The 27342-nt window shown below is 35.8% G+C and overlaps 3 protein-coding genes and 1 pseudogene across 4 annotated transcripts; 2 read left to right on the top strand and 2 right to left on the bottom strand.

The window, feature by feature from the left end:
• Window positions 1-8773: 8773 nt before the first annotated feature.
• Window positions 8774-12081, bottom strand: dhrs13a.3 (dehydrogenase/reductase (SDR family) member 13a, duplicate 3). Its single transcript, XM_052616760.1, has 5 exons — window positions 11781-12081; window positions 11423-11541; window positions 11211-11334; window positions 10238-10564; window positions 8774-10159 (listed from the first exon to the last, which is right to left on the bottom strand). Exons 1-5 carry the CDS (start codon window positions 11905-11907, stop codon window positions 9903-9905), a joined length of 954 nt encoding a protein of 317 aa, XP_052472720.1. The 5' UTR covers window positions 11908-12081; the 3' UTR covers window positions 8774-9902.
• A 1096-nt stretch (window positions 12082-13177) lies between these two features.
• LOC128029282 (beta-crystallin A3-like) lies at window positions 13178-15467 on the bottom strand. Of its 2 annotated transcripts, none has more exons than XM_052616968.1 (6): window positions 15372-15467; window positions 14562-14628; window positions 14354-14472; window positions 14055-14196; window positions 13821-13963; window positions 13178-13665 (listed from the first exon to the last, which is right to left on the bottom strand). In XM_052616968.1, exons 2-6 carry the CDS (start codon window positions 14598-14600, stop codon window positions 13518-13520), a joined length of 591 nt encoding a protein of 196 aa, XP_052472928.1. In that variant the 5' UTR covers window positions 14601-14628; window positions 15372-15467; the 3' UTR covers window positions 13178-13517. The 2 variants fall into 2 exon arrangements, with proteins under 2 accessions (XP_052472928.1, XP_052472926.1); XM_052616966.1 differs by having other exon boundaries at window positions 15381-15454.
• Window positions 15468-15589: 122 nt separating this feature from the next.
• On the top strand, window positions 15590-18646 carry LOC128028845 (beta-crystallin B1-like; annotated as a pseudogene).
• A 926-nt stretch (window positions 18647-19572) lies between these two features.
• On the top strand, window positions 19573-26872 carry LOC128028611 (protein unc-119 homolog A-like). The gene is made up of 5 exons (XM_052615880.1): window positions 19573-19967; window positions 24232-24345; window positions 24521-24620; window positions 25771-25943; window positions 26054-26872. The coding sequence occupies exons 1-5, from the start codon at window positions 19853-19855 to the stop codon at window positions 26164-26166; spliced, it is 615 nt and encodes a 204-aa protein (XP_052471840.1). The 5' UTR covers window positions 19573-19852; the 3' UTR covers window positions 26167-26872.
• The last annotated feature ends 470 nt before the right edge of the window (window positions 26873-27342 follow it).

Genomic DNA, 27342 nt, shown 5'->3' with positions numbered 1-27342 from the left:
GGGTAAACAGAACACTGAATGAATTGCTTTCAGCTTTTGAGGTATTTTACTGTTGAATATAAGAGAAAATTGGATTTTTGTTGCAATATATGCAAAAGAACACTCACCAATTCCAATAAAAAAAATTTAAAAAAGTAACATAAGTTTAACTGAGAGAGGAAGGTAATTTTGCATATGGTGCTGTGAGTGAAAAACAGCCTGCACTGCTTGAAATTGTATTTTGCATTATTTTTAAAATATTTAAAAAAAAATTACAACAACAACAAAAAAGTCATAAAAATATGCAAGCAATAATAAACATTTCTTATTAATGCAATACTATTTTTGGGTCCCACTTTACATTAGGTGTCTTTATTATGTCCTTTTTAAAAAATATGAATAAAGTCTGATTTCAAAAAATAATAACACCACAAAATCACGACCAGTAATAAATATTTATGTTAGGTCATTTTGTCTTGTAAACAAACAAAAAGCAAGAGTGGTATATTGATATTAACAGTTAATTAAAAATTATTTACACAGAAAAATTAATTTCACACAGAATATACTGTATGCCTTCCTACACTCAACCTAGTAACTCAAAGAAAAAGATATCAAACTAATAAGAAAGCCCAATATCAACTTGAAAGTACCCTACAAAGATAAAATGCTTGTCACTGTGGGCAATCTATGAATGACATTATCTGTCAATAATGGCAGCCAACTTGAACACACTCAGCAAATGTCACAAAAGGGCAGGTTTGTGGTTTTAGGAAGCTGTCCGAGGCAATACATCTTTAATTCAGACTATGAACAGGACAGCAGTACAGTGCAGAGAATTTGAGAGTTTGTTGGCCACAAACAGGACACAGTGGGCAGTCAGGGGCACGAGTTTGGCTTCCAGTGCCCCAGTAACCCAGCTGACCTGTGTATGCGTGCAAACAACCCCTGACACTCTCCCAAACCGGGAATAATACTGAGTGACAACTACCAAAGGGTACAGCCCTTGCATCGACAGCAGCCGTTTGTTTCCATGATCGCTGCCTGATAGGCAATTGAATTTGTCAGTGACCCTAAACAATTGCTCAGATGAGATCCAGCAGGCCTTTCGTTCCCCTGGCCCCACTGCCCATCCTGATCAATACAGCCGATCAATGGCCAGCGGCCGATATTGATGACTATGTCCCGTCTGCTGCTTGCTCCACAGAAACTTGCCAAGAGGCCAGTGGGCCTCTGTGTCCCTACACTTGTTGATCACTGTCATCCATTGTTGGAACTGATGACTAAATAATGCTGTTCTCCGGACAAAATCTGTGGAAAGAGTGGAGCTGAAATTCCCTACCGCCAACCTCAAAGCATCACGGTCAATCAAATGTAAATATTTTTTTTTTACAAAATTATGCCAATGATGGCACAAGCATTAAATGTGTGACTGCAAAATGTTAGCATTTAAGTAATAATTAATATTAATAAATAATGCATTGCTTTTATTTTCAAATCAATCAACCAATCAATAAATTTAAATAATTTAAATAATGTTGGTAACACTTTGCTAAAGGGTTCAACTTAACATCAGTAAAATATTTAAAAGCAATAAAAAAAAATCTAGATTAAAAATGAATGTATACATTTTCTGCTGTTCATTATTATAAATTATTATAATTGCATTTATATATAATTATACTAAATGATTACTCATACAAAATTGCATTGTTTTTTTTTCAATCTATGAAAATAAATAAAATAATTTTTCTAACAATTAGAATTTTTTTACATTAGTTTAATATATAATATGCAAAATATATTATAAATATGTTCATGTTCTTTCATAATACATTTATTTTTATTACTATTACTGAACATACAAATAAACATTAAGATTAATAAATGCTGTAAAGACGTAGTGTTAGTACAATTGTTTATTATATATTTTAATAATTTTATATATTTCTTATGTATTTACTTATTATATTTTTTGTTTCTGTGGCCTAAGCACAGTACCCATTTTGGACATGAAATGGCACATTTCACAAAAGTCAGGGTTGATTTATCTGCCCAGTTCTGGTGGTGCAAAAATGCATGTGCATCAGCAAAGGGAAGATCAATGAGACCCCATGAATCCAATCAGCACACCCCACCTGATCACCATTGAGCTTGTGATACTGTACTAAAAGGATACAAGAGCACCTCTCAGGTTCAATGGCATCAGGTAGGGGGTTTAGAGACCGAGAGAGTCCCAGCTGTGAGGTCTGTGTGTCTTAAGAGTCTGGGGAAGTAGGGAACCATAATTAAAACTCTACCTGAGTTCCACTCTTGATTCAGAACAGGGATCGCAAGCTCCCCATGTGGCACAGCTATGCCGCCCCCTCTATGCCATGTGCCCCAAACCCTCGGCCACATGTGGTTAAGGATTTTCCACCTTATTAGATGAAATGCAAGCGATCAAAAGTAGTCCTCTCGGTTTACATTTCTACCCATAAATAAAAAGCCCTCTTGGCTACGCGGGCCTGCCAAGACACACTGACCCAGAGACCACAGCAGCTGCAGCAATTAGATGTCATTAACAGAAAAGGAAAAATAAGATGTATAGAAGTATGTGCAACATAACTTGCTGCACGCTGTTGCGAGGTGATGTGGATATTGTTTCTTCCGTCCCATTGCCTCGCACATCTGTTTGTGTTTGTTGTTTTGGCATGGTCCCGCTGTTGCCAGAGCCAAGAGGAGTTAGTTCACCATGCTCATTAATTAACAGATTTAGCCCCCCTGAGAAAATGGCTCAAAGGCACCACTGTCAAAGCACCAGTACCCTCGCGAATGAGCCATCATAATATTCAACCATTTAAATACCACATGCTAGCAGAGCAATCAAAAACAGGAATAAGCAAATGTACGCTACCTTACAAAAGTTTGGGGGCAGTAAGATGCTTTAAATGTTTTTGTTTATGCTAAACAAGGCTGCAATTATTTTATATATATTATTTATACAGTTATATTGTGAAATATTTTTAAATTACTTTTTAATTTCAATATAATTTAAAATGTAATGTAATGTATTCTTGTGTTCAGAAATCATTCTAATGTACTAATTTGCTGCTGAAGAAACATTTCTTATAATTACCAATGTTGAAAACACTTGTGCTTATTTTCTGGAGAGCGTGATATATTTTTTCAGGATACATTGGTACAAAATTGAGAAGAATAGCACTTATTTGAAATAAAAATCTAATTTACTGTGACTTTTGATCAATTTAATGTATCAGTGCTGAATAAAAGTATTAATTTCTACTTTAATTAATTTCTCCTTAGTACTTTGAAAACACTTTCCTGTCCTCCTTTACTCACCCTCATATTATTCCAGACCTGTATTGACTGTTTTTGTCCATATGTAATGGAAATCAAAGGGGTTGAAAAAAATAACCTCTGGACGTTGTGTCCCATTGACTTTATAGAGACAAAAAAACACTGGGACAATTTTTTTTTTTTTTTTTTTAATAATGTTCTATATGTTCTTTTTGTATTCCACAGAACAGAGAAAGTGCATACAGTTTTAGAACAACATGAGGGTGAGTGAACAATAACAATTTTCATTTTTGGGTAAACGTTCCTTCTAAAATGCTCTAAAATAAGTCGTGAACATTGCTTACTCTTTCTCACAGTAAATGGGATGCTAATAGCGCAGCTGATAGGTACGTTTGATCCGGCCTTCCTTGAGAGGCCAGCAAAAGAAGCCTGTTTATTTTCTCAGGTGTGCAATTAGTATCCAATCAATAATCATGCTTCCTCTAAATTTCTCTAGCAATTTTCAGTGGATTTCAGACAAAGAGGAAGCCTTGAACTGTCAATAAAAGCTTCTTGTTTACCTTCGCAACAACGTTAACATTTTCGCCAAACTCTCCAACCGAAGTTGTTTGCACATAATTGGAATTCTTTCATTATCTCGGAGTAACCGGGCGATCTGCACCTGACTGGGCGTTTGACGAGAAAAATGTAACGGTTGTTCATGTGATGCATCACAACAAAAGCAGCCCCAGAGAAGCTGTTATCCATTAAGAGACTCACATCTTCACTGTAAAACACTCTTCCAAAAACACGGGAGCATGACTGTTGCACAAGCTGTGCTTTTTTAGAAAACACGTCTTAATGAATGACTGTCACAACTTGACTGAACCCTGCTATTAAAGATCTAGAGTTTTCGTTCTCTTTGTTTAACCAAAGACTCCCTGACTAATTATTAAACAGCCTGCAGTTTGGTAATACATTATGTATTCTCATGAGTACGACAGAATAAAAATGAGAGTAAATACTGCACGTGTCGTGTGTCTCAACAGTAAATTGTGATTAACAGTGATTCTGTCCTTCCTCCTCCTCCATACAAACAGAAACGCATGAAAACGGAGATGGATTGATGTTGCACAATTTTCTTCCCTCTGAGTTGAAAACACCACAAGATATCACCTTCCTCCTTTGGGACAGCGTTAATGTTTTTTTTGCAAATATCCTTTACTACTCGTTTGAAAATGAGTGATTGCTTAGTAAATCTCTAAAATAATACAAAAAACGCTGCTTTATCCCAAGGTAGCTAATTGGCAATTACTAAAACAATTGTGGAGCATTGTAGCATCAGCCTAATTGATAGCGTTTATAAAGCTGGCTTCCCCAGCAGCATGCTTTCAGAACTGTGCACAGCAAGCTACATTTCTTCATTAGATTACAGCAAATTGCTAAAACAAGGAAATTGGCTAATTTACCTAAATGGTGTAAATGAATGCATGTTTATGAAGCTTTTACGAAACCAGCAATAACTTGCTTGTCTACTTTTTAATCCGCTCCTGTCTCCAGGTACAGTCAAAGAGCAACAAGCTAATTTAAACCAGCACATCGCATCAAATTTCAATTTCAGTTCCAATTAACCTTAAAAATGGCTATAAGATGCAGAGAACAAACTTAAAAAGGGGAACATTATTTCGCTGTTTAAAAGTTTCAGGTAAATTAAGGTTTGAAGCTTTGGTTCCTGCAAAAATATTGAATGCACCTTTAAAATGTTATGATGGTGATTATAATAATTTTTAATGGGAAGCACTGTAAAAATGTATTATGTATACTTTAACTTAAAAAATAGATAAATATTTTTTTTTTAAAATAGAGATTGATACTTTCTGTATAAAATCTGAATTTGAAGTGTACATTAAGTGGTTTGAGATTAATACTGTTGAAAATGCAAAGATTCATTGCAAGCACTGTTATAAATGAGTTTTTACTACACAGCTATAATTTGTCACAAGTATAATTAATATACATCTATTTAAATTATAAAACTTTTATGAAAACATACATACAATATATTTATAATTATACTTTAAAGACTCGTCTACATAAATATTCTATGTCTAAATCTCTAATTATAAGTATTAAAAAAATACTTCCTATTTACAAAAGGTCAGATGAGGCCATTGAAGTTCCATGATTAAAATGGATAACATGAAAAAACATGCCAAAAAAAGGAAAAATCGAACATTCTGAAATTCTGAAAAAAGAAATTCATTACAATTATTAGCAACGTTCATATGCAAATACTGTAATTTATTTACATTTTTATTAAATTAGAAAAACAAAAGTCAATTGTGATCTTAGCCCTCTGGACCCTACAGAACTAAATGTAAATAAAATTAAAATGTATTTTATTTATTTATTTGCATTTATTTTTTGCAAATATGCCATGTTGTGATGCCTACTGCTTTAATGATCTGGTTTCCTTCTGCCACCTCCCACCCAAACCCTAATTACTAATCCAGCACACAATAACAGGGAAGAAGACAGACGAGAGAGGGAAGGAGTAAGGGGAAGGTGTGACCTGCTATTCAGACACTCTCCGGCATGTGCAGCATATTTGTAAACATCGTTAATCACAGATTAGCAGATGGGAGTGTTAATTGCACCTGTGGAAATAACATGACCCAAAGGATGCTTTCTATTTACCGCCTTCAGATGGCATTTCCTTACGGGCCGGGTGTAAGGAAAAATAGAAAGGCTTTGCTTGTGACACAAGCAGCCTGTATTTGAATGACTCTCAAAATGTTGTCACCCAGTCTCACAATCGAACCCGTTCTCACACCTCACGTGTTACTCTAAAGTGAGACCCAGCATCACATTGCCGTTCTCCCTCCCCTCAGACTGAGATAGGACAGTGCTGTTCCCCTGACCACCTGCTACCCGCTGCACTGAAAACCAGCCACTGCACAGACTGAGCCAATGTAATGAGCTCACTGGCCACAGCCAATTAGAGATGTGCTATTAAAATAACAACTTAAAACCTCATGAAACTGCTTGACATTGCCTATTTACAAAAAAAAGGTTTGAGTGGGAAATACGAAGAGCTTTTGCCTTTTATAAATGGCCAACCACAGATATCTTCGATGCAAATGGCTACTTATCATCAATTGCAGGTGGTATTAGGGGTGGGATATTGCCATACAAAGTATCTGATTGGATGTGAGCCTGTGTAGTGCAGGATGAGTCATCAATATTTTCGGTCTGTATCTCTGAAAACTGTAAAGTTTGTCATTGTTGAATATTTATGTATTGTTATTCATTATTATTATTATTATGTATTATAACGAAGCAATAGTGACCACATAATAAAAGCAGTTATTCCCACTTGTTTTTTTGCGACATTCCTGTCAGATTCAATAAAGTCAGCACAGCTCTGTATTTCTTTTCAGTCTTTCTGAAAACGCGTTGAATTGTGTCTTGTTTATTAAGGGATCCACGGTAAAATTAAGTGATCAAAGGGCCAAGTTCTTACTGATACAGTCTGGATCTTCATTAAAAATAAAGTTCATCCACTCTTTCCTAATGTTAGGATCAGAAGGAAGGCAAAGCATAGATTGTTTTATCCTCAACTTGGCACTGTCTTCAGAGCCCTTTTTATTGTTTGATTTAAGCATAGACCTGCATTTGCCTCTCGTTATTCACTATGTGCGTGAATCGGTGGAGCTAAACAGGCAGTGATGTCAAAGCTGTGGAGGTGGTGCTTAGCCACACTATTACTTCATGAAGTGGCATATTCCACAACTTGTCTTTTGGCAGACTGGCTTCAATATAAGCTATTTTTAGACTAACAAGAAAGTTTTGAGTTTTGAAACTGAACATTTTTATAGTACAAAGACCTCCTATACTGTATGTCAAAAGATCAAGGAAATTTTGATTTCTCAGTTCATGAAGCTATTATGTAAATATAAATTACATTACATATAAATTATTATGTAAGGAGATCAAAAAGACTGCATTATATTAGTAATTATAATGAGAAAACTACTAGTGTATTGGACTTTAAAAAATGTAGACAGTTCATTAAATAGAACTGTATTATATTTTGAGCCAAAATAATTTAATAATTCTCAATACTACAATAATTTTATCTTGTGATTTATATATATGACAACAAATATTATATGATAACTATTATTATTTTATTATAACAATAACATGAAACTATCTCAATGTCTCGTGATGATACATAATACACTATTATAATATAAATGTTGTTTCATAATTATTCTATCACACTCTATTATGATGACAATTAAACATAATTGTGTTATAATAACAATTATTATCAAATGTTATCTTGCATTGTATTTTTATATATAAACAAGACAAATATGAGACAACTATTATAACAATAGGTGTCTTACTACGATTAATAATACAATATTCTTTGTATTATAATATACTGTAATATAAAATAATAAACAACAAATATGGTATGTTATAGTCAATTCTGCATTGACACATTACACATTAATTTAGCAAATCACAATCATGTGGCAGCTCCAGGTTTGCATGTGATATCCTTACAAGGTCACCGAGGGTCATACGGTTTTATTCTGCCAATCATGCAGTGAAATTAGTCCTTTGAACTAATTCTCAAGCAGCTGGTCACTACACAGTCTCACACACATACACACACTCGCATGCCCCAGCATGCCCCACGCCCAGCCTTAGCAGTAGCAACAGCAGTAGTCTCGATCAATCAGGCTCCTCCCATGCAGTGATTGCTAATTGATGCACTAATCCAGTCGTTAAGTACTGTGCCAAAGAGCTCTGGAGTGCATCCAAAGTAAACACCTGCCGTCACTCATCAATGTGTTTTGCTTCTACAAAACGAATCGAAGGAGACGGTGTAGTTATACACTTACCGTGCATGAGAACCAACACACGGAGGGCGCTGTGATATGACTGGCATGATCAGATAAATATGGCTTGAGTGACATTCAATGGATATGATACTTCAGGCTAGAAAACAATAGTGCACAGAAGAGACTGATTCATCCACCTGGACAGTGTACACTCTCGAGGTGCCAGCATATATGTATATATACAGGATTTTTAGTCTACGCAGTGTCAAAAATGTGACAATCCCAGTTCAAGGTAAAAGATCTATTAGCAACAGGGGGTCTGTTGAAGATGCATGGATATGGGTAAGGGTCTATAGCAAGTCCTCATTTTGGTTATCCCATCATCACACTGAATGGCTGTAGCCCCTGATGCCCACTTTCATTCAGTAGAAAAGCAAACTCTAATATTACATGAAATTACTTCTGAAATTCTCAGTGTAATCTAACCTACTTTATTCTAATGATTGTCATCTTGACAGAGGTCTCTGTAGACTCTTCAGGTTGTGTCGCCCTGGGTTGGAGGCTGACAAATGTGACACGCTACTGCCACCCAGTGAACCAAAAAAGTACAACACCCTATCATGCAGGGCAAAAAGAGACCAAATGCTTGAAAGAAATTAAATGTTCATAAACAGTTTTATTTTTTATTTTATTATTTCTTCAAATGATTTTGGTTTTCAAATACACTAGGTATTTGAATTGGTCACAAGTTTAAAGAAGAAAGTGGATGCGTTCAGGTTAAAAGCACCGATTATATAAAAATAAAATAGTACCATTTATGCATTATGTGTAGCATTTATGCATTTTGTGTAGCAATGCGATATAGATCGATAAAGAATAATATATTTGAAAGAAAGAGGAAAAGAAAGATATGAAACATGAAATAAAAAGATATGAAATATATTAAATATATGATAGATAGATAGATAGATAGATAGATAGATAGATAGATAGATAGATAGATAGATAGATAGATGAAAAAATACACCACATTAAACCTTAATACAAAGGAATGCTAACTCCATTGTGTCCAGTGAGTGAATACAAATTTGCAACTTCACTTCTTCATATTTTCTACAAAAATACATGAAAAAATAGGCATTACTCAGGTTATTTATTATGGCTACTGTTCCCCAAGATTTGCATATGTGGTTGCTTTATTTAACATAGAGAGGCACAATATATAAGCACCATATTAGTTATTTACCAATATTTCAATTATTCTGATTTTATTAATCTAATTTTATTATTTATCTTATTTTTAAATTTATTTGACTTTTGCCATAATTTAACAGTCTAAGTTCATTTAAAAAAAAAAAACATTACTACATTTAAGAATAATAATAATTAGGTAGATATAAACTGTGCATTATTAACTTGTAGCATTTGGAACAACTGATTGTAGGTTTAGTGTTTGTTTTTTGTTTTTTGTTTTTTAAGATAAAATAGCATAGAATTTTTAATTCATTCCATTTATAGGGCCATTACAACAAAAATAATTAACAGCTCATTGTATCAAAAAAAATTATTTATCAATCCACCCCTAATTTTATTAAGTTGTGTTCATTTAAAGCAACAAAATATTATAAAGTATTACATACCAAATACAAAAGTATACACCTGTTGAAAATGCAAACCTGTAACACCCAAAAACCTTCAGAAGCTGATGCTCATAACGCTGTTAGTAATATCTCTTTTTCTGTGTTAGAGTTCTATTGTTCTACAAACCTGTGTGAGCTCACTCACTCACAGGCCACACAGCCTCTCGCTCACTTCCCAAAGCTTCTTGGCCAAGGCATCATCCCGTCCTTGAGCACTAACATTCTGCAAGGCACAGGAAGAGAAATACCGTCCACTCAGAGGCTCAAGCCCCTCCTGCAAAGCACAGTAGAGCGTGGTCTGCGCACCTCCCTCTGGGTCCAGAAAAAACAGCTTGGACATGGGCAGGAAAAGCAGCTTATGCAGCACACCCATATTCCGACCGATCTCAGTGGTTATTACACCTAAAGACGAGACAGTTTAAAAAAAAAAATAGGGAAAAAAGTAATGCATAATAGCAGACAAAAAAATGCCCCACTAACCTGGATGCAGACAATAGCAAGTGACACTCGTCCCCTCCAGTCGGTTTGCGAGCTCTCGGGTAAAGAGCACATTACACAGTTTGCTGTGGCAGTAGGCTCTGAATGCGTGCCAGGATGACTGACCTGTGACCAGATCCTTGTGAGTGTTGAGGAGGTTGAAATCCACAGACCCCAGTCGATGCAGCAGGGCGGACACATTGACGACGCGGCTGTGCTCTGCCTGCTTTAGACGATCCAACAGCAACAGCGTCAGCAAAAAGTGGCCGAGGTGGTTGACACCGAACGCCATGCCAAAGCCATCTTCAGTTCTGCCTGACGCGATAAGACCTAGAGAGAAAGCCACAAACACTTAGGGTGTGTTTACAGTTGGCTGGTTAAGTTAGATTACAAGAAACTCGGGTGCGATTGCTTTGTTAGTGCAGTTAATTTAAATAAGTGTGAACACTGCCATCCTTGATTTGCGTCCCAACTCTGCTCATGTGTTTGCATAACGATGCATTTCTAAGTTAATGACCAAACGTATCTTTATAAAAGTTCACAATGTTGCAGCAGATGAAATATAATGCGGATAACTTGTGACGGGAAACCGAGGCTTTCTGAACATTTGAGGCTTTCATGAAATTGTGCAAAAAAAAAAAAACAGACTGCATCGCGATAAACGGTTCATTACTCAAAGCTTTTAACACAGTGCGCATTAGCGACATCTGGTGGTCAGACTTAGTTTCTCCACCAAATCTAACAAAACATCGCAGAGCAGAGGATGGTTTAAAAATGTTTTTAATCGGTGCCAATTCGTGTCATGCGTAGTCCGACGAAAGGATTCACATATTGATCAATAATAAAAAATGTACACGTGTGTGATTATAATTAATAATTATATAATTATTTTGTGGTCCCGAGAACCAAAGAGAACCAAACTATCCTGAAACAACATTTGTAGAGTTTGCATACGGTCACATTCCCTTCAGTTTACCTGCATTGTTAATGAGCAAGTCGAGTCTCGGTTCACTCTTCAGAAAAGTCTCTGCAAAAGCACGCACAGACTTCAAACTGGCCAGGTCCAGATGCATGTACAGCACCTCAGGGTTCCCACTTTCCTAAAGGAATATACAACAAAAAGTCTTTGAGACACGAGTCATAAAATGATAAGAACCAGGAGGAATTGAGGCAAGTAGAGGAGTTCACCTTTCTTATGTCAAAAACTGCAGCTTCAGCTTTCTCTTTGTTTCTGCAGGCGAGGATCACTCGGGCCCCTCTCTTGGCCAGATCCAAGGCTGTGGTTTTGCCAATGCCTGTATTACTCCCTGCATTCAAATTTTCAACAGTTAAGTGTTTTCTGATGTACAGCAGACTAACTAAATATTACAACAAATCGAATAAGTGTATTGAGGACAGTGGTACTCAAATACAACTGTATAACAACTAGTATAACTACTATTAAATGACAGTCTTAGTAAGAATTTCAGTTTTTATTTAAAGTTACTTGAATGGTATTAAGTTAGACTGGGTTGTTTAATATGTAAAGCGTTTAAATGATACTAACCTGTAACAATTGCTGTTTTCCCTTTTAAGGTCACGTTGCTCTTAAATCTAGCTCCTTTAAACAGGCAGTAATAAATCAGAAGGTATGCAGCGAGCACACCGACCAGCACTGACAACAACACAGACATTAGTTCCTTTGAGCGCGTCAATTAAGGGATCTTTGCTTCCTTTCTCTCCTTCTTCTTATTTTACGGCGGATGGCAGACTTATCGGGTGCTTTGCTCCGCCACTTTCTCCTTTCTCGTGTTTATTTTTTCGTAACTGCCAGCAGTAGCTTCCGGGCTTTAACTTCTGACAAACGCAAGGTGGCGCGATTTCTCTACGTCAGATAATATCACAAAAAATATCCCATAACATTACATACCATCTGTTTATTAAAAAGCACCATTTCTACTGTAAAACAAAACTATAAACTTCTTAACAAAAATCAAACATTTCATTTTTTTACCAAAACTATGACATTATTTTTCCCCTCGCTACACCACGAATACTGCTGGTGCACTTCAGTTCCTATGACCAGAATTCAACATCTTATGCCTTTATAAATATATATTATAAAAAAATATACATATATGTAGCGTATAGGAATATGTATACTTAAATATATAGTTACAATTGAACAAATATAAATAAAACAATTAACATGTAAATTCAAAATATACAAAAAAAAAAAATAATAAAAAATATATATATATATATATATATATATATATATATATATATATATATATATATATATATATATATATATATATATATATATATATATACATATATAAACTGGTACTTGAAAATTGCAATGTCTTATCAGACAAAAAAGAAAAAAGAAAACTCAAAAGATTAAAAAAAAAACAATATTTTTGATTGAAAATTATACTTTTAATACAGAGGTACATATATTATTTCCATATTTTATACAAAATAATTTTGGCCATTTTTTTATTTTGTAAACTTCTTTGTAGCAAAAACAAACTGGCTTTCAAAACATGTTATACAGAATATAATTGTTTTGTAAAAAAAAAAAAAAAAATCTGATTGTGATGTTTTACTATTATTTGAATTCAACATGGAGTTTAAATATATTAATTTCTTAAAGTTAATGCTAGATTTGTAATTGTAATATTTGGCACCTTTTCCATGTAATCAAGTAAGGAAACTCGACATTGCATTTGCAACCAAGCAGGGAAATCAATAATTCCTTGATACATAAACTTTTATTTATTTATTTCCAGCTTATTTTGTTCCAGTACTCAAAAACCATTGGCCATTAAGTCTTTATAACAACATTTATATGATATTTTGGTGTTAATAATGGTCCACTTTTGTGAGATTACAATTTGGGCCGTTTCACAAAACTTGAAACTACACTACATGCATCAAACAAACTCTCACAATAGGTCGTTTTCATAAGTGTACCCTTTATTGAACTCTTTTGCACAGGCTGCATCATGACAGCGATGAGGAGCAAAGCTTTAGTAACACCACTGTGCCGCTTACAGAATCAGTTAGCTTGAATTCTTCCTTTCACTTTATTCTTTCAAATCGATGGCATGCAGAAAGATGAAAGCACGATGTTTTGCCGAATGTTTTTCGGCAAAACATTTGCCGAATGCTCCGGATATTCAGCCTGTGCTGGGCTTGCCGGTATCGGAATGAAGGGGTGGGGGTTTGGAAGAGGTGGAGGAAGAGGAAGAGGAGGTGGGGGAGGGAGGGAGGAAGAGAGATGGGCGAGCTGCCCTCACTGCTGAACCCGGCGGAGGGACTGCACCTGGAAGGTCTGAGCGTGGGAGCCCCACTCCCTGTAGTGTTTGTACTCGCCTCCATGGTTGTCACACTCCATGATGTACTGATAACCACGGTAACCGGGGTACTGGTAACAGACCCAGCTACATGCAGTGAGAAAACACATGACAAATGCAAACTGAGATCCCTAATTGAATTACCTGATTATCTGGTTATTTTGTGTTTAATTAGGGTTGGGGCTTAATTCTGCAGTTTGGACACCCCTGGTGTAGAGAGTAGAGACAGGTATGGTACTCACGCCCCACTTTGCACCTGCATTGATCCGATCTCATTGGAGGGCCAACCCATGGCCTGGAGAGAGGGGTAGTCATCGGTTATCTCCCACTGGTGTCCAATAAAGTTCTCCCGCTCAAAGATGGTAATCTTTGACTCCTTGTGGTTCTACGCAGATCATAACATTGGGAGAGATTGTTATTTAGAAAGACTGGTAAATCATTTCACCACTGATCCGCTGACAGACTTTCAGACTCACAGCAGAGCAGATTGGCCGGAAGGACATTAGCCTCTCAATGTGGTAGGCATTGCTGCCGCTCCAAGACTCCCAGCGAGGGTAGTCGCCTCTTTCCAGGATGAACTGCTGCCCACAGAAGCTGGAGTGTTCGTAGCCCACCCAGCTGTTTAAATGGACACAAAAAATATTGTTGATAACTGCAAAAGGTGGACTTTTTGGGGGGGCAAATTTGTCCCAAGAATTGAGCTAAATCTTTTAGACTACATTAATTTGAATATAATAATATTACATTAATTTGAATATAATACTCAATGACTTACGCGCCACACTCCACCTTCAGAGAACGGACATTGTCCATGCCGCATTCCATGATGTTCTGACAGGCTGAAGTGAACTCCACGCGCTTGCCTTGGAAGCTCTCTTGGTCATACACTGTGAGCTATATACATATACACAGACACAACAGAGATGAGATTCAAAGCATTATATGTATTTTGCATATTTCATAGCCATCAAGCGTTTACTTGCCTTCCATGGCCCCAGTGGCATGGGATTAGTCAAAGCCATCCTCGAAGATATCTCAGTGCTGATAGACCTGAAGAACAGAGATATGCAAAAAAGAAAAAAAGAAATATTGTATGGGTTTTATATCATTTATGAAAAGTGTGCTAATAGTCTGTGGATAAAGAACAAGAAAGATATGGCAGCTTTTTTTGCTCCAACAAGTTAGACCTAACAATACAATCGCACTTATTCAATCTGTTGATTTAGACAATAAAATTCAATCACAACAGAATAAAACCACAGCTTACTGAAATAGAAGAGACAGGGTTATGACCAAAACATGAGGACTTAATCAAAAAGTATATAAAAATATACAAATTGCACAGATTATATCAGACTTGGCCAGAAGCATTAGTAATAATAATAATAATAATGATGTCAAGAATGTTTTGTTATGCAAAGCATAGAATGCCTAATCTTTTTTATTTTAAATACATTTTAATATAAATATGTATTTAAATTTAAAATAGTCTTTTGTTTTACATTTACTCATATGAAATGCCAATTAAAATCATTAAAACATTTCTGAAATGCCAATTAAAATCATTTTTATTCTTATTTAGTCTTGTGTTTTACATTCGATTTTTTTTAATCAAAATTAATTTATATCCATATTAATTTAATAATTTTTTTAAAACACCCACATATTTGCTTGCTATAATTGTTTTCAGTTTTTAATTGTGTATAAATCATAGTGCACCCCCTCCCCTAGAGTTTGCAAATCATGCTAAAAGATGACCACAGTGGCTGAAAGGACTACCACGAAGGGCTTACCTGACCTACCCAACAAATAGCTGCAAGCGCTCAGGAGTTCCACACAACGGTCTCCAGACCACCGACTAAGGGCTCTATTTATATGTAGCATGACAGAAAGGGGAGATTGGCAACAGGGCAGGCAGCAGTCAGCACTTTGCCCGAAGCCTCATTGTTTAGTACTGAGCCTTTGGCTTTACCTAGCTCACAATGCCATCTGCCGTAGCCAGGGAGGCATCATGCCTACTGGCATCTGCTACAGGAGTGGATGCCAGGCAAAGTGATTCCATGCACGTGTTTACATATGACCTGAGTGTACGGCAAAACGAGCATGCTTGCATAAACACAAGTAAGGTGTTTCAACCTGAGATAATTCCAGCAAAGACAACACTTCCAGGTTCACTTCCAGGTTTCTTCCCAACAAAAAATTGGTTGGTTAAGCATTGCATTGCAACCAAAAACCTTAAATGTATCCTTAAATATTAAAAAAATGTGATTTTTAAGTTTTATATATCATTATTTATCTTATTTTTATCCTGAACTGAGACTGTCTGCTCTCCTCTCCCCACACAGCCACAGAGTGTTTCAGTGACCAACTTCCACCTGCCTTTACATACTCGCACACATATGCATACATACACAATAGGCCCTTACAAGCAAATCCATTCAACATCCATGTCCTGCCCACTCCTTTGACTTTATGCAAAGCAGTCTGCATGGATGGGGCCCAGTGTTGCACTAGGAGGTGCATGACTAAGTAAAATGAAGCGTGTGAATGATGGCATTCAAGCAAATATGAAGAAGATTAACAATTTTTCAGGTATTTAGGTAAATATCAATACGGTTCTTCAATTAGACATTTTGATCTGTTGATAATAAAATGCGAATGATTGTGTGAATAATTAAATGCATCACTTTTTGTGTTTGTTAAATATTTAATAGTCTGGCAATGTAGAATATAAATGTTGTGCATCTGTCTTTCACTCTTAACTTAAGCTCCAAATCCTTGACAACTTACAATTTAAGTGTAATCACCAAATAAAACTGCTGAAGCTTCACACCACAGCAACAAGTTCTCGTTCTCTCAATGGAGAGGTGTGTGGCCAGTCTACTGAGGTCAGCACATTGCTACAGTAGCTGTGCTGTAGAGGGAATGAGTGCATGAGAGAGAGAGAGAGAGAGAGTGAGTTGAAGAGATAGAGGCCGTGGAGGGCCATGCTTTCTGCTGATTGAGGTAGACATCAGACATCCAGCCGAGGCCTGGAACAAAGCAATGAGCAGAGTCAGCAGGGTCACAGAGATAAGCCTGCACTCCAAACCCCTCCAAACGCCCCTCACTTTTATCCAATAACCTGGTCTCATTCTGCTCTAGAAGTACTGCTGGCATATGTATGTATGTATGTATGTATGTATGTATACAGAACCCACTTGAAGCCTGAAGCCCTTGTATTCAGGCCTTGGCATCCTTTCTTCGCCAGCACTCCTATTACATTCCATTGCTCTGTGCCTGACTGCAGAATTTTGGTGAGATTGTGGAGATGGTCATTTCAGAGTAGCTGCCCTTTATATAAACTTGTTGTGATTGAAGGATGTATAGAGTTTTTGATTGATATGACTGATTTGAGCACAAAGATTATTATATATTATAATAATTTATCAAGGATCATGTAAATTTAAATTAAATTAAAAATGTATTTTATGCATTTATTAGCAGATGCTTTTATCCAAAGCGACTTATGGTGCATTCAGGCTATCAATTTTTACCTATCGTGTGTTCCCGAGGAATCAAATTCAAAATGTAGCTGTGGCCTATTGATTAGAGAGTTGGATTTATAACCTAAAGGTTGCAGGTTTGAGTCTTGGTGCTCTTCCACTCTCAGTGCCCATGGCTGAAGTGCCCTTGAGCAAGGTACTGAACCCCCAGTTGCTCCCTGGGCAGCTGGATCTATAGCTGTCTCCTGCTCTTGGTGTGCGTTCACCTCTCCCTGCTGTGTGTGTGTGCACTTGGATAGGTTAAATGCAGAGCACCAATTCAGAGCATGGGTTATCATACTTGGCAAATTTCACGACTTCACTTTCATATTAGAATGATTTCTGAAGGATCATATAACAAAGAAAATAATGACAAATAAATTATTTATATATATATATATAAAATTTTGAACTGTTATAATAGTAATGGCTATTCATCTTTAATCTGATAAGTTATCTTGTCATTTTAAAATATATTAAAATAGAAAGCAAATTTTTATATATTTTACATTATTGCTCTTGTTACTGCTTTATTTGTTTATTTATTTATATACGTACTTATTTCCTTTCTTTCTATCTTTCAAATAAATGCATCCTCACTAAGCATAAGAGAAATACATTTTTAAAAAACCATACGACCCCATACTTTTGCATGATATAACTGTAAAACTACTGGATATGATAAATGGGCCATTTCAATAGGAAGAAGTCCATTTAAGAAGATACACGTCCTGAATTAATATTTTTGTGGATCAAAAAATCTAAATGTAAAAAATATATAAAGAGGGTTTTTTTTCTTTTCACAACTAATCAATCACACAAAACCACTGTTACCTGGCACTCTTGATCATAAAATCAGAATTTTAAATACACAATTTCTATATTGTCAATGCAGTAAATGTAAACAGAGCATTTACAGTACGTGTGCTTTTACCGTCTTTCAGATGGGTAGGTTTTGAGCAGCAGGATATGACCAGTGAGATGTTCATGCTTGAGAGGGCCGAATACCCTCGCTGGGACACTTACCAGCAACCACCGTTGTGATTGTCTCATGTCTGTCCGGCCTGTTAGAATGATGGCTAACTATTGCATCACTCCATTTCCCATTTTATCACAAACCACAACCAATTAGAAAAGAGTGCAGATAGCAACCATCTTAACTCCCATGACCATAGAATCTGTCTGTATGAGTGCATGAACTTTGATGGTCGTAAGATGGAGGTTTCTAATGAGGACATCCCAAGTTTGTGGTGCTATGGCTTCCAGGACAGAGTTGTCAGCATTCCCGTAAATGGGAGAATGTAAGTGATTTCGCATCTCTTATATTATAATATGATGATTATAAAACTATCACCTCATGGATTCATTTATGCTACATTCCAACTTAAGGTGGGTTGGATATCAGTATCCAGGCTGGCGTGGATATCAGTAGGCCTACTTGTTTGAATTTGGATCCTACAAACACTGGAATGAATGGGGCGCCAATCAGATCCAGTCTGTGCGGAGAGTTAGGGGCATGCAGAGGCTGCTTCGAGATGGCATAAGGAACGTAAATAGACATTACTAATAGGGATGAACTATCTTGTGTGCTTGTCTGTCATGACTGGTAGTACAGCATTGTTCGTCCAATCAACTAGTTCAAAGTATAGCAAATGAATAAAACTATTTTATGTCCCAACTGTAATGCTGGTTGAAGCCTTCATCAGTTTTGTTTGATAGTTTTGCATCATTGCATGTTTCTTGCTTTACCCAAACCTCCTAGAATTTTGCCAGAAATTGAAAATCTACCATCCACAAATGACCTATAGAGCTAATCAGTATCAATTTCTAATTTATCTGCTGAACACTGTAGGGAATATTCACTCAACCAGAAGGATGTGCAAGTCAGCATCTCAAAAGCATACTCAACCTTCTACTGCTTCATCACAGTACATCTTCTAGAGAAGCGCAAGCAGCATTGTGAAGATCAAGGTTTTCAACATGGCAGTTTCTTCTCTCTCCCGGAACAGATTTCAAATGTCCTTTATAAAATCATGCTACTCTTTATCTTTCTCAGGGATGCTGGCATCTAAAAACACATTTACTCAAAATAAATAAACAAAAGTAAAAGATTTTAAAGCACAATTATTGTATGATGTCCTTAATTCATTGCTCTGCTCTCTATTACCAGTGCTAAGACTTGACAGATTTTTTTTATTATTTATATGATTCATCATGCATAATAAATGAGGTAACCAGAAAAATTAAAACAATACCTGATATACAGTTAGTAGTGGATAGTTGATATCTGAAAGAAAATGGTTACCAGTAGATAGATAAATAGCTAAAATAGCTGTGTGTGTGTGTGTCCACAGACAGCACAAAAAAGTCTGATCATAATGAGACAGTACACATTACTTTACAACAGAACTGTCTGCCCAGTGCCCACTTCCTTCCGCAAATTAATACCGTTCATCTCTCTCGGGTTTTGCTCGATTACATGAAGTGGTTGCTTTAATACCTTCAGCAGCAGACATACATGCAGATTACAGAGCGAGATCTACTCGCCCTAGGAAAGAAGGAGTAAAATAACTCAGTATCTTTAGAAGACTGACTGGCTGGGGGAGGTGGATGCGCTATTCTTGTATCAGTAAAGAGCCAGCGTTAAATAACGAGGACGCATAACACATCAGAGGTGAGGCAAACAAACGGCCCTTGGTAGAGAGCTTGGGTGCGAAGACTGCACGAGCTGCATCTTATCGCATTTAGAGATGAGAGTGAGGCAAGGCTGCGACGCGGGTGTCCCGTGTACGACTGAGGAGGATTTGCTAAAAAGCACAGAAATAACGCCGGAGGATGTACTCGGGCTGCAGAAGATCACAGACAGTAAGTTCAGTAACATCATTGTCACTCTCAAACAGGAAGCTTCCAAAAACACCTTTACACTGTTGCACATAAACCAGAGCGAAATTGCAGGTTTCGCTCCAGCATGTTTAGTCTCGCGGTTCTTGTTTTATTAAGACTTGCTCCGTGACATTCTAAGTACGAAACTTCATTTAAAATGGAACGTCTTCATTTAGAATGTGATGATGATTTCATTTAGCATCTGCGTCTTTGTATTGTCTTCATTTCGGCCGAACGAACCTATTAATGATTCATTCGACTCTTCCTGTGGACATTGTAGGCTGATGACGACGTATGATATTAATGGGTTGAGGATTTATGAATATACTCGAACGGGGTTAAAGAGACCTATGTAATCTCCTAACCCATTGAGAAATCTGACCACCAGGGCGAGCCTCCCAGTCTATTCTCCAACGAAACGAAGCAATAGTGGCTAAATAAACCTTCAGCGTTGACAGGAGACTCCCGTTATCTATTGCCTAGCTAAAACGTCCGTCAAGGGACAGCTTGCCTGGTCGATATCTCTATCACAGCACGATTTCATGAACATTCCCCATGTAAGAGTTTGCAGATGACTAGTAAAAGGACTGGGTGAGTATGTCAGGCAGCAGACAGCATGTCAGGGAAGCACACAGGGAAGCAGGGCACTTTAGCCCCTATAAAGTTTTCTCAGTGTGTTCTGCACCTTCGTCTGAAGTTGGTCCTTGTCGGCTATTTTTTAGGCCGATTCGACATATTGAATCGGCGTCGGAGCTCGTCGATCAGTCAGGCCATCTGATCGCTCTGAATGGCTGTTCAGCTGGCAAAGATCAGGTCTGAAGAATGCAAATACTTGGTTTCTACGGAGTTCAGATAATCAACAGTTTTACAGAGCTGGAAGTGTCACAACTCACTAAAAAATTCATTTGCATTACTGTTACCTTTATCACATTCATTCTCACAGTACATAAAGAATATTTCACTAGGAAAGAATGACTACTCTCATCTTTGCCACCGCTTGTTTGTGGTTGAAAATTCAACAGTGTATTCTTATCCTGAACTGTGCATTAAAACATCTACTTGAATAAATATACTCACAAATGCATTGAACAAAAGTGCTAAGAAATCACATTTAGATGGCACTCTTCTTTATTGAAATGGAAAAAAACATGTCTGGCTAATCACTTGGATTAGCACTCTAAAAATAAAAGCTGTTCTTAATTAAGGATACGGTCTGCTATTCTGAGGAAAGTGGACACCTGTATGCAAGCTTGTTTTCTGTCTTTTTTATCTTATGTTAATGTTATAAACAAGAATGCAAAGTATATTTATGGATGAAGTGATAAAATAGCATAAATTTAAGTTACATTAATAGATTTTACAATTGTATTATGGAAGTGGATTGGATTTTTAAGCAAATGGTTACATCCTTCTATAATCTTTGGTTTAACTGATAAATTTGGCACTTAGTATGTTTGGAAATATTACTTCATAAAGAATGCTTTATATGGTGTTTAGGTACACTATGCCTCATTAATCTAAATGAACATGTGTGGTCTTGTAAATGAGCGCTGGATCAATCATTATCTACGTTTGTTATACGCAGCAGTTCCTTTTATTTTTCCCCAAAATAACAGGTGGTGGTTATCCTGGATTGGTTTCAAAAGATATGTTGCTAGGTGACAGCATTAGAAGCAGTGAAGCACGGCTCCTTGGTGGATTGGAAAGCTACATAGACACTTTACTGCAACATTGCTCTGATTACTAGATTTCTGTCTTGTTAATGAATTGCACACATTTTACATTTTGTCAGTTAATCTAAAAATCACAAAGATATTGCTTTCTTTGAATCAACTTGGCTATGTTAGGTTGCATAAACAAAAACAAATTTAAGAAACAGGCTTTTTTCAGGCTTTAATTTTAACTCCTTAAAGTAACAACTGCATTTGAACTTTTTTATAGTTCACAAATAAAGTGGATGCTTCATAAACAAACCAGGAGCTTTGCCCACTTGATGTGAGGTTTGCACAAAAAAAAAAAATAATAATAATAATTATATATATATATATATATATATATATATATATATATATATATATATATATATATATATATATACATATATATATATATAAATACTGAGAAAATCGCCTTTACAGTTGTCCAAATTAAGTTCTTAGCAATGCATATTACTAATCAGGAATTAAGTTTGGATATATTTACAGTAGGAAATGTACAAAATATCTTCATGGAACATGTTCTTTACTTAATATCCTAATAATTTCGTCCCATACAATGTTTTTTTTTTTTTTTGGCTATTGCTAAAAATATACCCCAATGACTTAAGACTGGTTTATTTATGTTGACTTTTTTAATGAATGATGCATACATGATTGTTTAAAGATAATATCTAATATCTGGCTTGTGACAGTTTTTTTCAATCAGCATAATTGTTCTCATGCTTACATGAAGTGGTTAATTATTTCACAATATAAAGCTGTTTTAAAGTCTGAGCAGATGTTTGCATTTTGCCTTCCCTTTCTTTGCTTGGCACACTTCTGAAGCAGAGGAGCTATAAATATCTCAAGTGACTGGCTAAATCCAGTGTTGCCCATCTGTTAACAAACAGGAAGCTTGGGTAGAGGATAGGTGGGACATTTGCACTGACCTTTGGGAAGGAAGTGATATACTCAGCTCTAGTGTTGAGCTCATCTCAGTGTCATCCTAGCAAAGATGGACCTCTCAAAAGTTAGAGTTGTCCCAAATCCCCTTAGCATCTCCAAATCTGTGCCATGTGATGGTGAACAATGTAAGCTTCTTAGGTATAATCCATCCCAGGGAGAAGAGGGCTGACACAGCTGCTCCTCGCACCTCATATGCTTCCTCTAGGAGTCAGGCATGAGAAAAAAGGGATTCATGTGAAAGGGCATGACTGGACTGACCCAAGTCATCAACAGGCCACAAATAAATCCCCATGTATAGTGGACAAAACACATATTAGAACAGAGACACCAAAGGACTGCTTTGCTTGTGGGTCTCCATAAAATCTGAATGTAAATCAGATTTTACACTCAACAGACTCAAAAACCATTGTTTTACATAATAGATTATTACAGTTTTATACCTTAATTATCTATTATATATACTTATATCTTTGTATGTGTGTTTGTTTATTTATATATCTCTTTTTTTTCAGATTTTTGTCTATTTTATTTTATTTGCCTAATTTTCAAAAAATATTATTTTTATTTGCATATTTTTTTTTCTTGTCATTTTTACTTTTTTTGTGTATAATGCTTTGGTAATATTATATGTAAACACAATCGCGGCAATTAGAAAATTAAACGTAAAAGTTAATTGAATTTAATATATTTTGAATATTCTGAGGGTTAAAAAAAAATCAAGATATTGATAAAATCGCCTTTAAAGTTGTCCAAATGAAGTCCTTAGCAATGCATCTATATGCATCGATAATAGAAAATTTACAAAATAAATTAATGGAACATGATCTTTACTTATTATAATTTTAGGCATAAAAGAAAAATCTATAATTTTGACTCATACTTTTTGGTTATTGTTACAAATATATCCAAGCTACTTATGACTGGTTTTGTGGTTCAGGGTCACATAATGTAATTATGTTTATTATATATTGCAGTATAATTATTTTTCTTGTTAATGTAAATAGTATATATATTTGTATATACTACTTTATTATTGTCATTATACTGTAGCACATTATTACTAAAGCAAAACACCCAACAAACAGCCATTTTTTACAAACACACTGTGAAAGCAAATGTAAATTATGAGTCAATAGGAATATTATTCAAATTCAATATTAACACACAATGTGTTGATTAATGTTTGTCTGTCAGTATACTTCTTTTCCTATTGTTCTGACAGTATTTCTAAACCGTATCAGTCTCCGCAGGCAGATAATGAATCGAGGAGGTGTATGGTCATCATCAATGTCATTTCCACCCAACATCAGAGAACAGAAATAGCTCTTTTTGTCCCTGCAGTCTATCACACAAGGATACAGCTCTCAGCCCTGAGGCATGTCTTTGATGCATGTGACCTTTGTCGCACACGCATACCCAGCGTTAAAATGTGGTTAGCTTTATATTTTGAAATGTTACGACAAGTCTGGAGAGAATCACATCACGTTTAATGTTCCATACATATTTCATTATCTTACAAATGTTGAGCAAATGAGAGTCAAAACTGAGACACATTCTGTTTTTTTTTTTTTTTTTGTCCGTAGATTACCTCTGCGGTCCAGAACAGAACATACACAAGATCGACTTCACCAGGTTCAAAATCCGAGACATGGAGACGGGCATGGTTCTTTTTGAGATCACCAAACCCCCTACAACAGGTAGGCAAGGAGCAGACCTCTTAAATTCACTTCCTCACTCCACCTACAAAGGCTGCACATTTAAATGCAAAGATCATTTAGATTTTTTTTTTAGATGAAGCCCGGATTTTCATTTAGATGCAGTGCACTGCATAAGAGCCTAATTTGGTAATGCTGACCCCTTTCTGATGAACAGAGAGTGGGGAGGACAGAACGGACTTTGACCAGAACGCCGGGCGCTTCGTGCGTTACCAGTTCACCCCCGCTTTCCTCCGACTACGACAGGTTGGCGCCACGTAAGTGCAATCAGTGGCAGGAAACCTAAAATTAGCCTGAAATCACACTTGAATCTGTTTGACTTACCCTTTAAAGGGTATCATGATCAGGATCATGATGAATCTAGTTTTTCTTGATATTTTTAGATAAGTGGGCTAATTGTACAAAAAACAAACAAAAAATCTTCCTTCCAAGTGAAAAAAAGACCATGTTGCAAAATTTCAACTCATGACCAGTCATGTCCCAAGGAGGTAAAAAGGAGAAAGTAGGATACAATTAGTCCTACACATAGGAACTAAAGATAAGATTAAAATTTAATAAAAAATTTGTTTAGGGTAATTGTAAGATACATTTTAAAGTGAGAAAGTCACATTGTCACACTGTGAGATATACTGTAAAATGGCTTAATTTTTTAAATAAATAATTCATTTAATAATTATAACATGTATAAATTATAATTGTTGATTTTTTTTTACAAACCCTGATTATTTCAGTCTGATTGTTTTATGAAGTTGTCACAATTTATTACGAGAGGCTATAAAAGGGAGGTTATTGTGTGTGTGTGTGTGTGTGCGTGTGTGTGTGTGTGTGTGTGTGTGTGTGTGTGCATGTGTGTGTGTGTGCGTGCGTGTGTGTGTGCGTGCGTGCGTGTGTGCATGTGTGTGTGTGTGTGTGTGTGTGTAAGCTATGTTACATTTGAAATTAGAAAAAAATATTTAAATAGAAGTCTTAAAGGAAGAAGTCTTTTTTATTCAGTTTCATATTTATTTATGCTTTTACTCAGCAAGGACGCATTAAATTAATCAAAAGTGACAGTAAAGGGCATTTATAATATTACTAAAGATTTCTATTTAAAATAAATGCTGCTGAACTCTATTGATCAAAGAACAGTTTCCATAAAAATATTAAGCTACAACTGTTTTCTACATTGGTAATGTAGAAAAGTAATGATCCTGAAAATTCAGCTTCGCATCACAAGAATAAATTTGTGCAATTGTAACTTTATTTGGCCCCCCAAAAAAATTTTTTTACTGTATTTTTGATTAAACATGAGTATTAGAGACTTTTTCTAAAACATAAAAAATCTTACCAACCCTATAACATGGAACGAGCCATTTTCATTGCCACAAAATCTATGTGTCGTTAAAGTTATCTTTTCCCACCTCACAGGGTGGAGTTCACTGTAGGCGATGTTCCCATCAACAACTTCCGAATGATCGAGAGGCACTATTTCCGTGAGCAGCTGCTGAAGAGCTTCGACTTTGAGTTTGGCTTCTGCATCCCGAGCAGTAAGAATACCTGTGAACACATCTATGAGTTCCCACCAATCTCTGAAGATATAAGTAAGTTATAAATGTTTTTTCATGAACTGAATTGAGCTATTGATTAGAATGTGATCTTGTGGCTAGACCTCATATACATCTGACATTGTGTTTCTTGTATCCCTCCATAGTGCGTGAAATGATCCTCCACCCATATGAGACACAATCCGACAGCTTTTACTTTGTGGACAACAAGCTTGTGATGCACAATAAGGCAGATTATTCTTACAACGGTGGACCGTAGTACACGTAGATATAGGCATATAGGCATCTAATCTTATATGTGATGATGCATTGGGTTAAACAAAAAAAAAAACAATCTCAGGACATGTGTATGGGTGTGTGTGTGTGTGTGTGTGTGTGAGAGAGAGAGAGAGAGAGAGAGAATGTTACTCAGAATGGGCCAGTACTGCTTTTTTCCTTATCATTTAAAGTATGTAATAACTTTTGAACTCTCTTCAAGTATTAGAGTGTGCCTGTGTACATGTGCATTAATTGCATGCTCTGTTTTTATTTTTAAAAGCCCAAAGACAAATCATTCAAAACAACTCTAATTTGTGACTACATTTTCTTACAATGTTTCTCATGGCTTCTAAAGCATAAAAAGAGAGTCATGTAGAGTGAGTTGGAGATACAATGGCCAATGCAGTGTGTTTGAACCTTTAAAGGAAGGGATACTGTCAGGAACTGTGTGTTTTGCCCTGGCATTGCACCCACTTCCCGTTGGCTTCTATGAAAGGGCCAGATTTTCTTTCATTTTTCAAACTTTCATTTTTGAATACTATTAATTTGGTCGATGATATAAATCTGTTATTTATATTAATATGCTCTTATTTATAATGATATACATTTCCACACATATCAAAAATAGTGAAATAGTGATCTGTCTATTGTTTCGTGCAATTTAACAAAAAAAGAGAAAAATAAAAATTCCGAAGTTCTTTAACTCATCATCTTTGATTTCATTCATTTCCTTTACACATAAAACTCCTCCATAGTGATGTAATTCAGATAAACAATATTGAAACTGTACAGTACTTTCATTCAAAAGTGTATTTTATGCTCTCCGAGGCTGCGTTTATTTGTTCACAAATATAGTAAAAACAGTAATACTGGAAATGTTATTACAACTTAAAATAAGTGTTTTCTATTTGGATACATTTTAAAATGTAATTTATACCTGTGATGACAAAACTGAATGTACTGCTGATGTGCTCGAGAAACATTATTAACATTGACAAAAGGTGTGCTGTTTAATATATATATATATATATATATATATATATATATATATATATATATATATATATATATATATATATATATATATATATATATATATACATTAGATAGATGTATGTACAATGTAAAAGTCAATTTAATGTGTCCTTGCTGAATAAAAATACTGATTTCTCTAAAA

The sequence above is a fragment of the Carassius gibelio genome, chromosome A15, assembly GCF_023724105.1.
Source record: "Carassius gibelio isolate Cgi1373 ecotype wild population from Czech Republic chromosome A15, carGib1.2-hapl.c, whole genome shotgun sequence".
Taxonomy (NCBI): domain Eukaryota; kingdom Metazoa; phylum Chordata; class Actinopteri; order Cypriniformes; family Cyprinidae; genus Carassius; species Carassius gibelio.
Note: the sequence above shows the minus strand (reverse complement) of the source record. Positions and strands in the feature narration are given on the sequence as shown.

Coding starts and splice junctions, on each gene's coding strand:
- dhrs13a.3 (XM_052616760.1), bottom strand. CDS start 11,907: ATGTCTGTGTTGTTGTCAGTGCTGGTCGGTGTGCTCGCTGCATACCTT. Junction 11,335..11,422: donor CAGTTTTTGACATAAGAAAG/GTGAACTCCTCT, acceptor ATATTCCTTTAG/GAAAGTGGGAACCCTGAGGT. Junction 10,160..10,237: donor TTGCTATTGTCTGCATCCAG/GTTAGTGGGGCA, acceptor TCTCGTCTTTAG/GTGTAATAACCACTGAGATC.
- LOC128029282 (XM_052616968.1), bottom strand. CDS start 14,600: ATGGCTTTGACTAATCCCATGCCACTGGGGCCATGGAAG. Junction 14,473..14,561: donor TGCCACTGGGGCCATGGAAG/GCAAGTAAACGC, acceptor ATATGTATATAG/CTCACAGTGTATGACCAAGA. Junction 13,964..14,054: donor TCCGGCCAATCTGCTCTGCT/GTGAGTCTGAAA, acceptor TGATCTGCGTAG/AACCACAAGGAGTCAAAGAT.
- LOC128028611 (XM_052615880.1), top strand. CDS start 19,853: ATGAGAGTGAGGCAAGGCTGCGACGCGGGTGTCCCGTGTACGACTGAG. Junction 19,968..24,231: donor GCTGCAGAAGATCACAGACA/GTAAGTTCAGTA, acceptor TTTTGTCCGTAG/ATTACCTCTGCGGTCCAGAA. Junction 25,944..26,053: donor ACCAATCTCTGAAGATATAA/GTAAGTTATAAA, acceptor ATCCCTCCATAG/TGCGTGAAATGATCCTCCAC.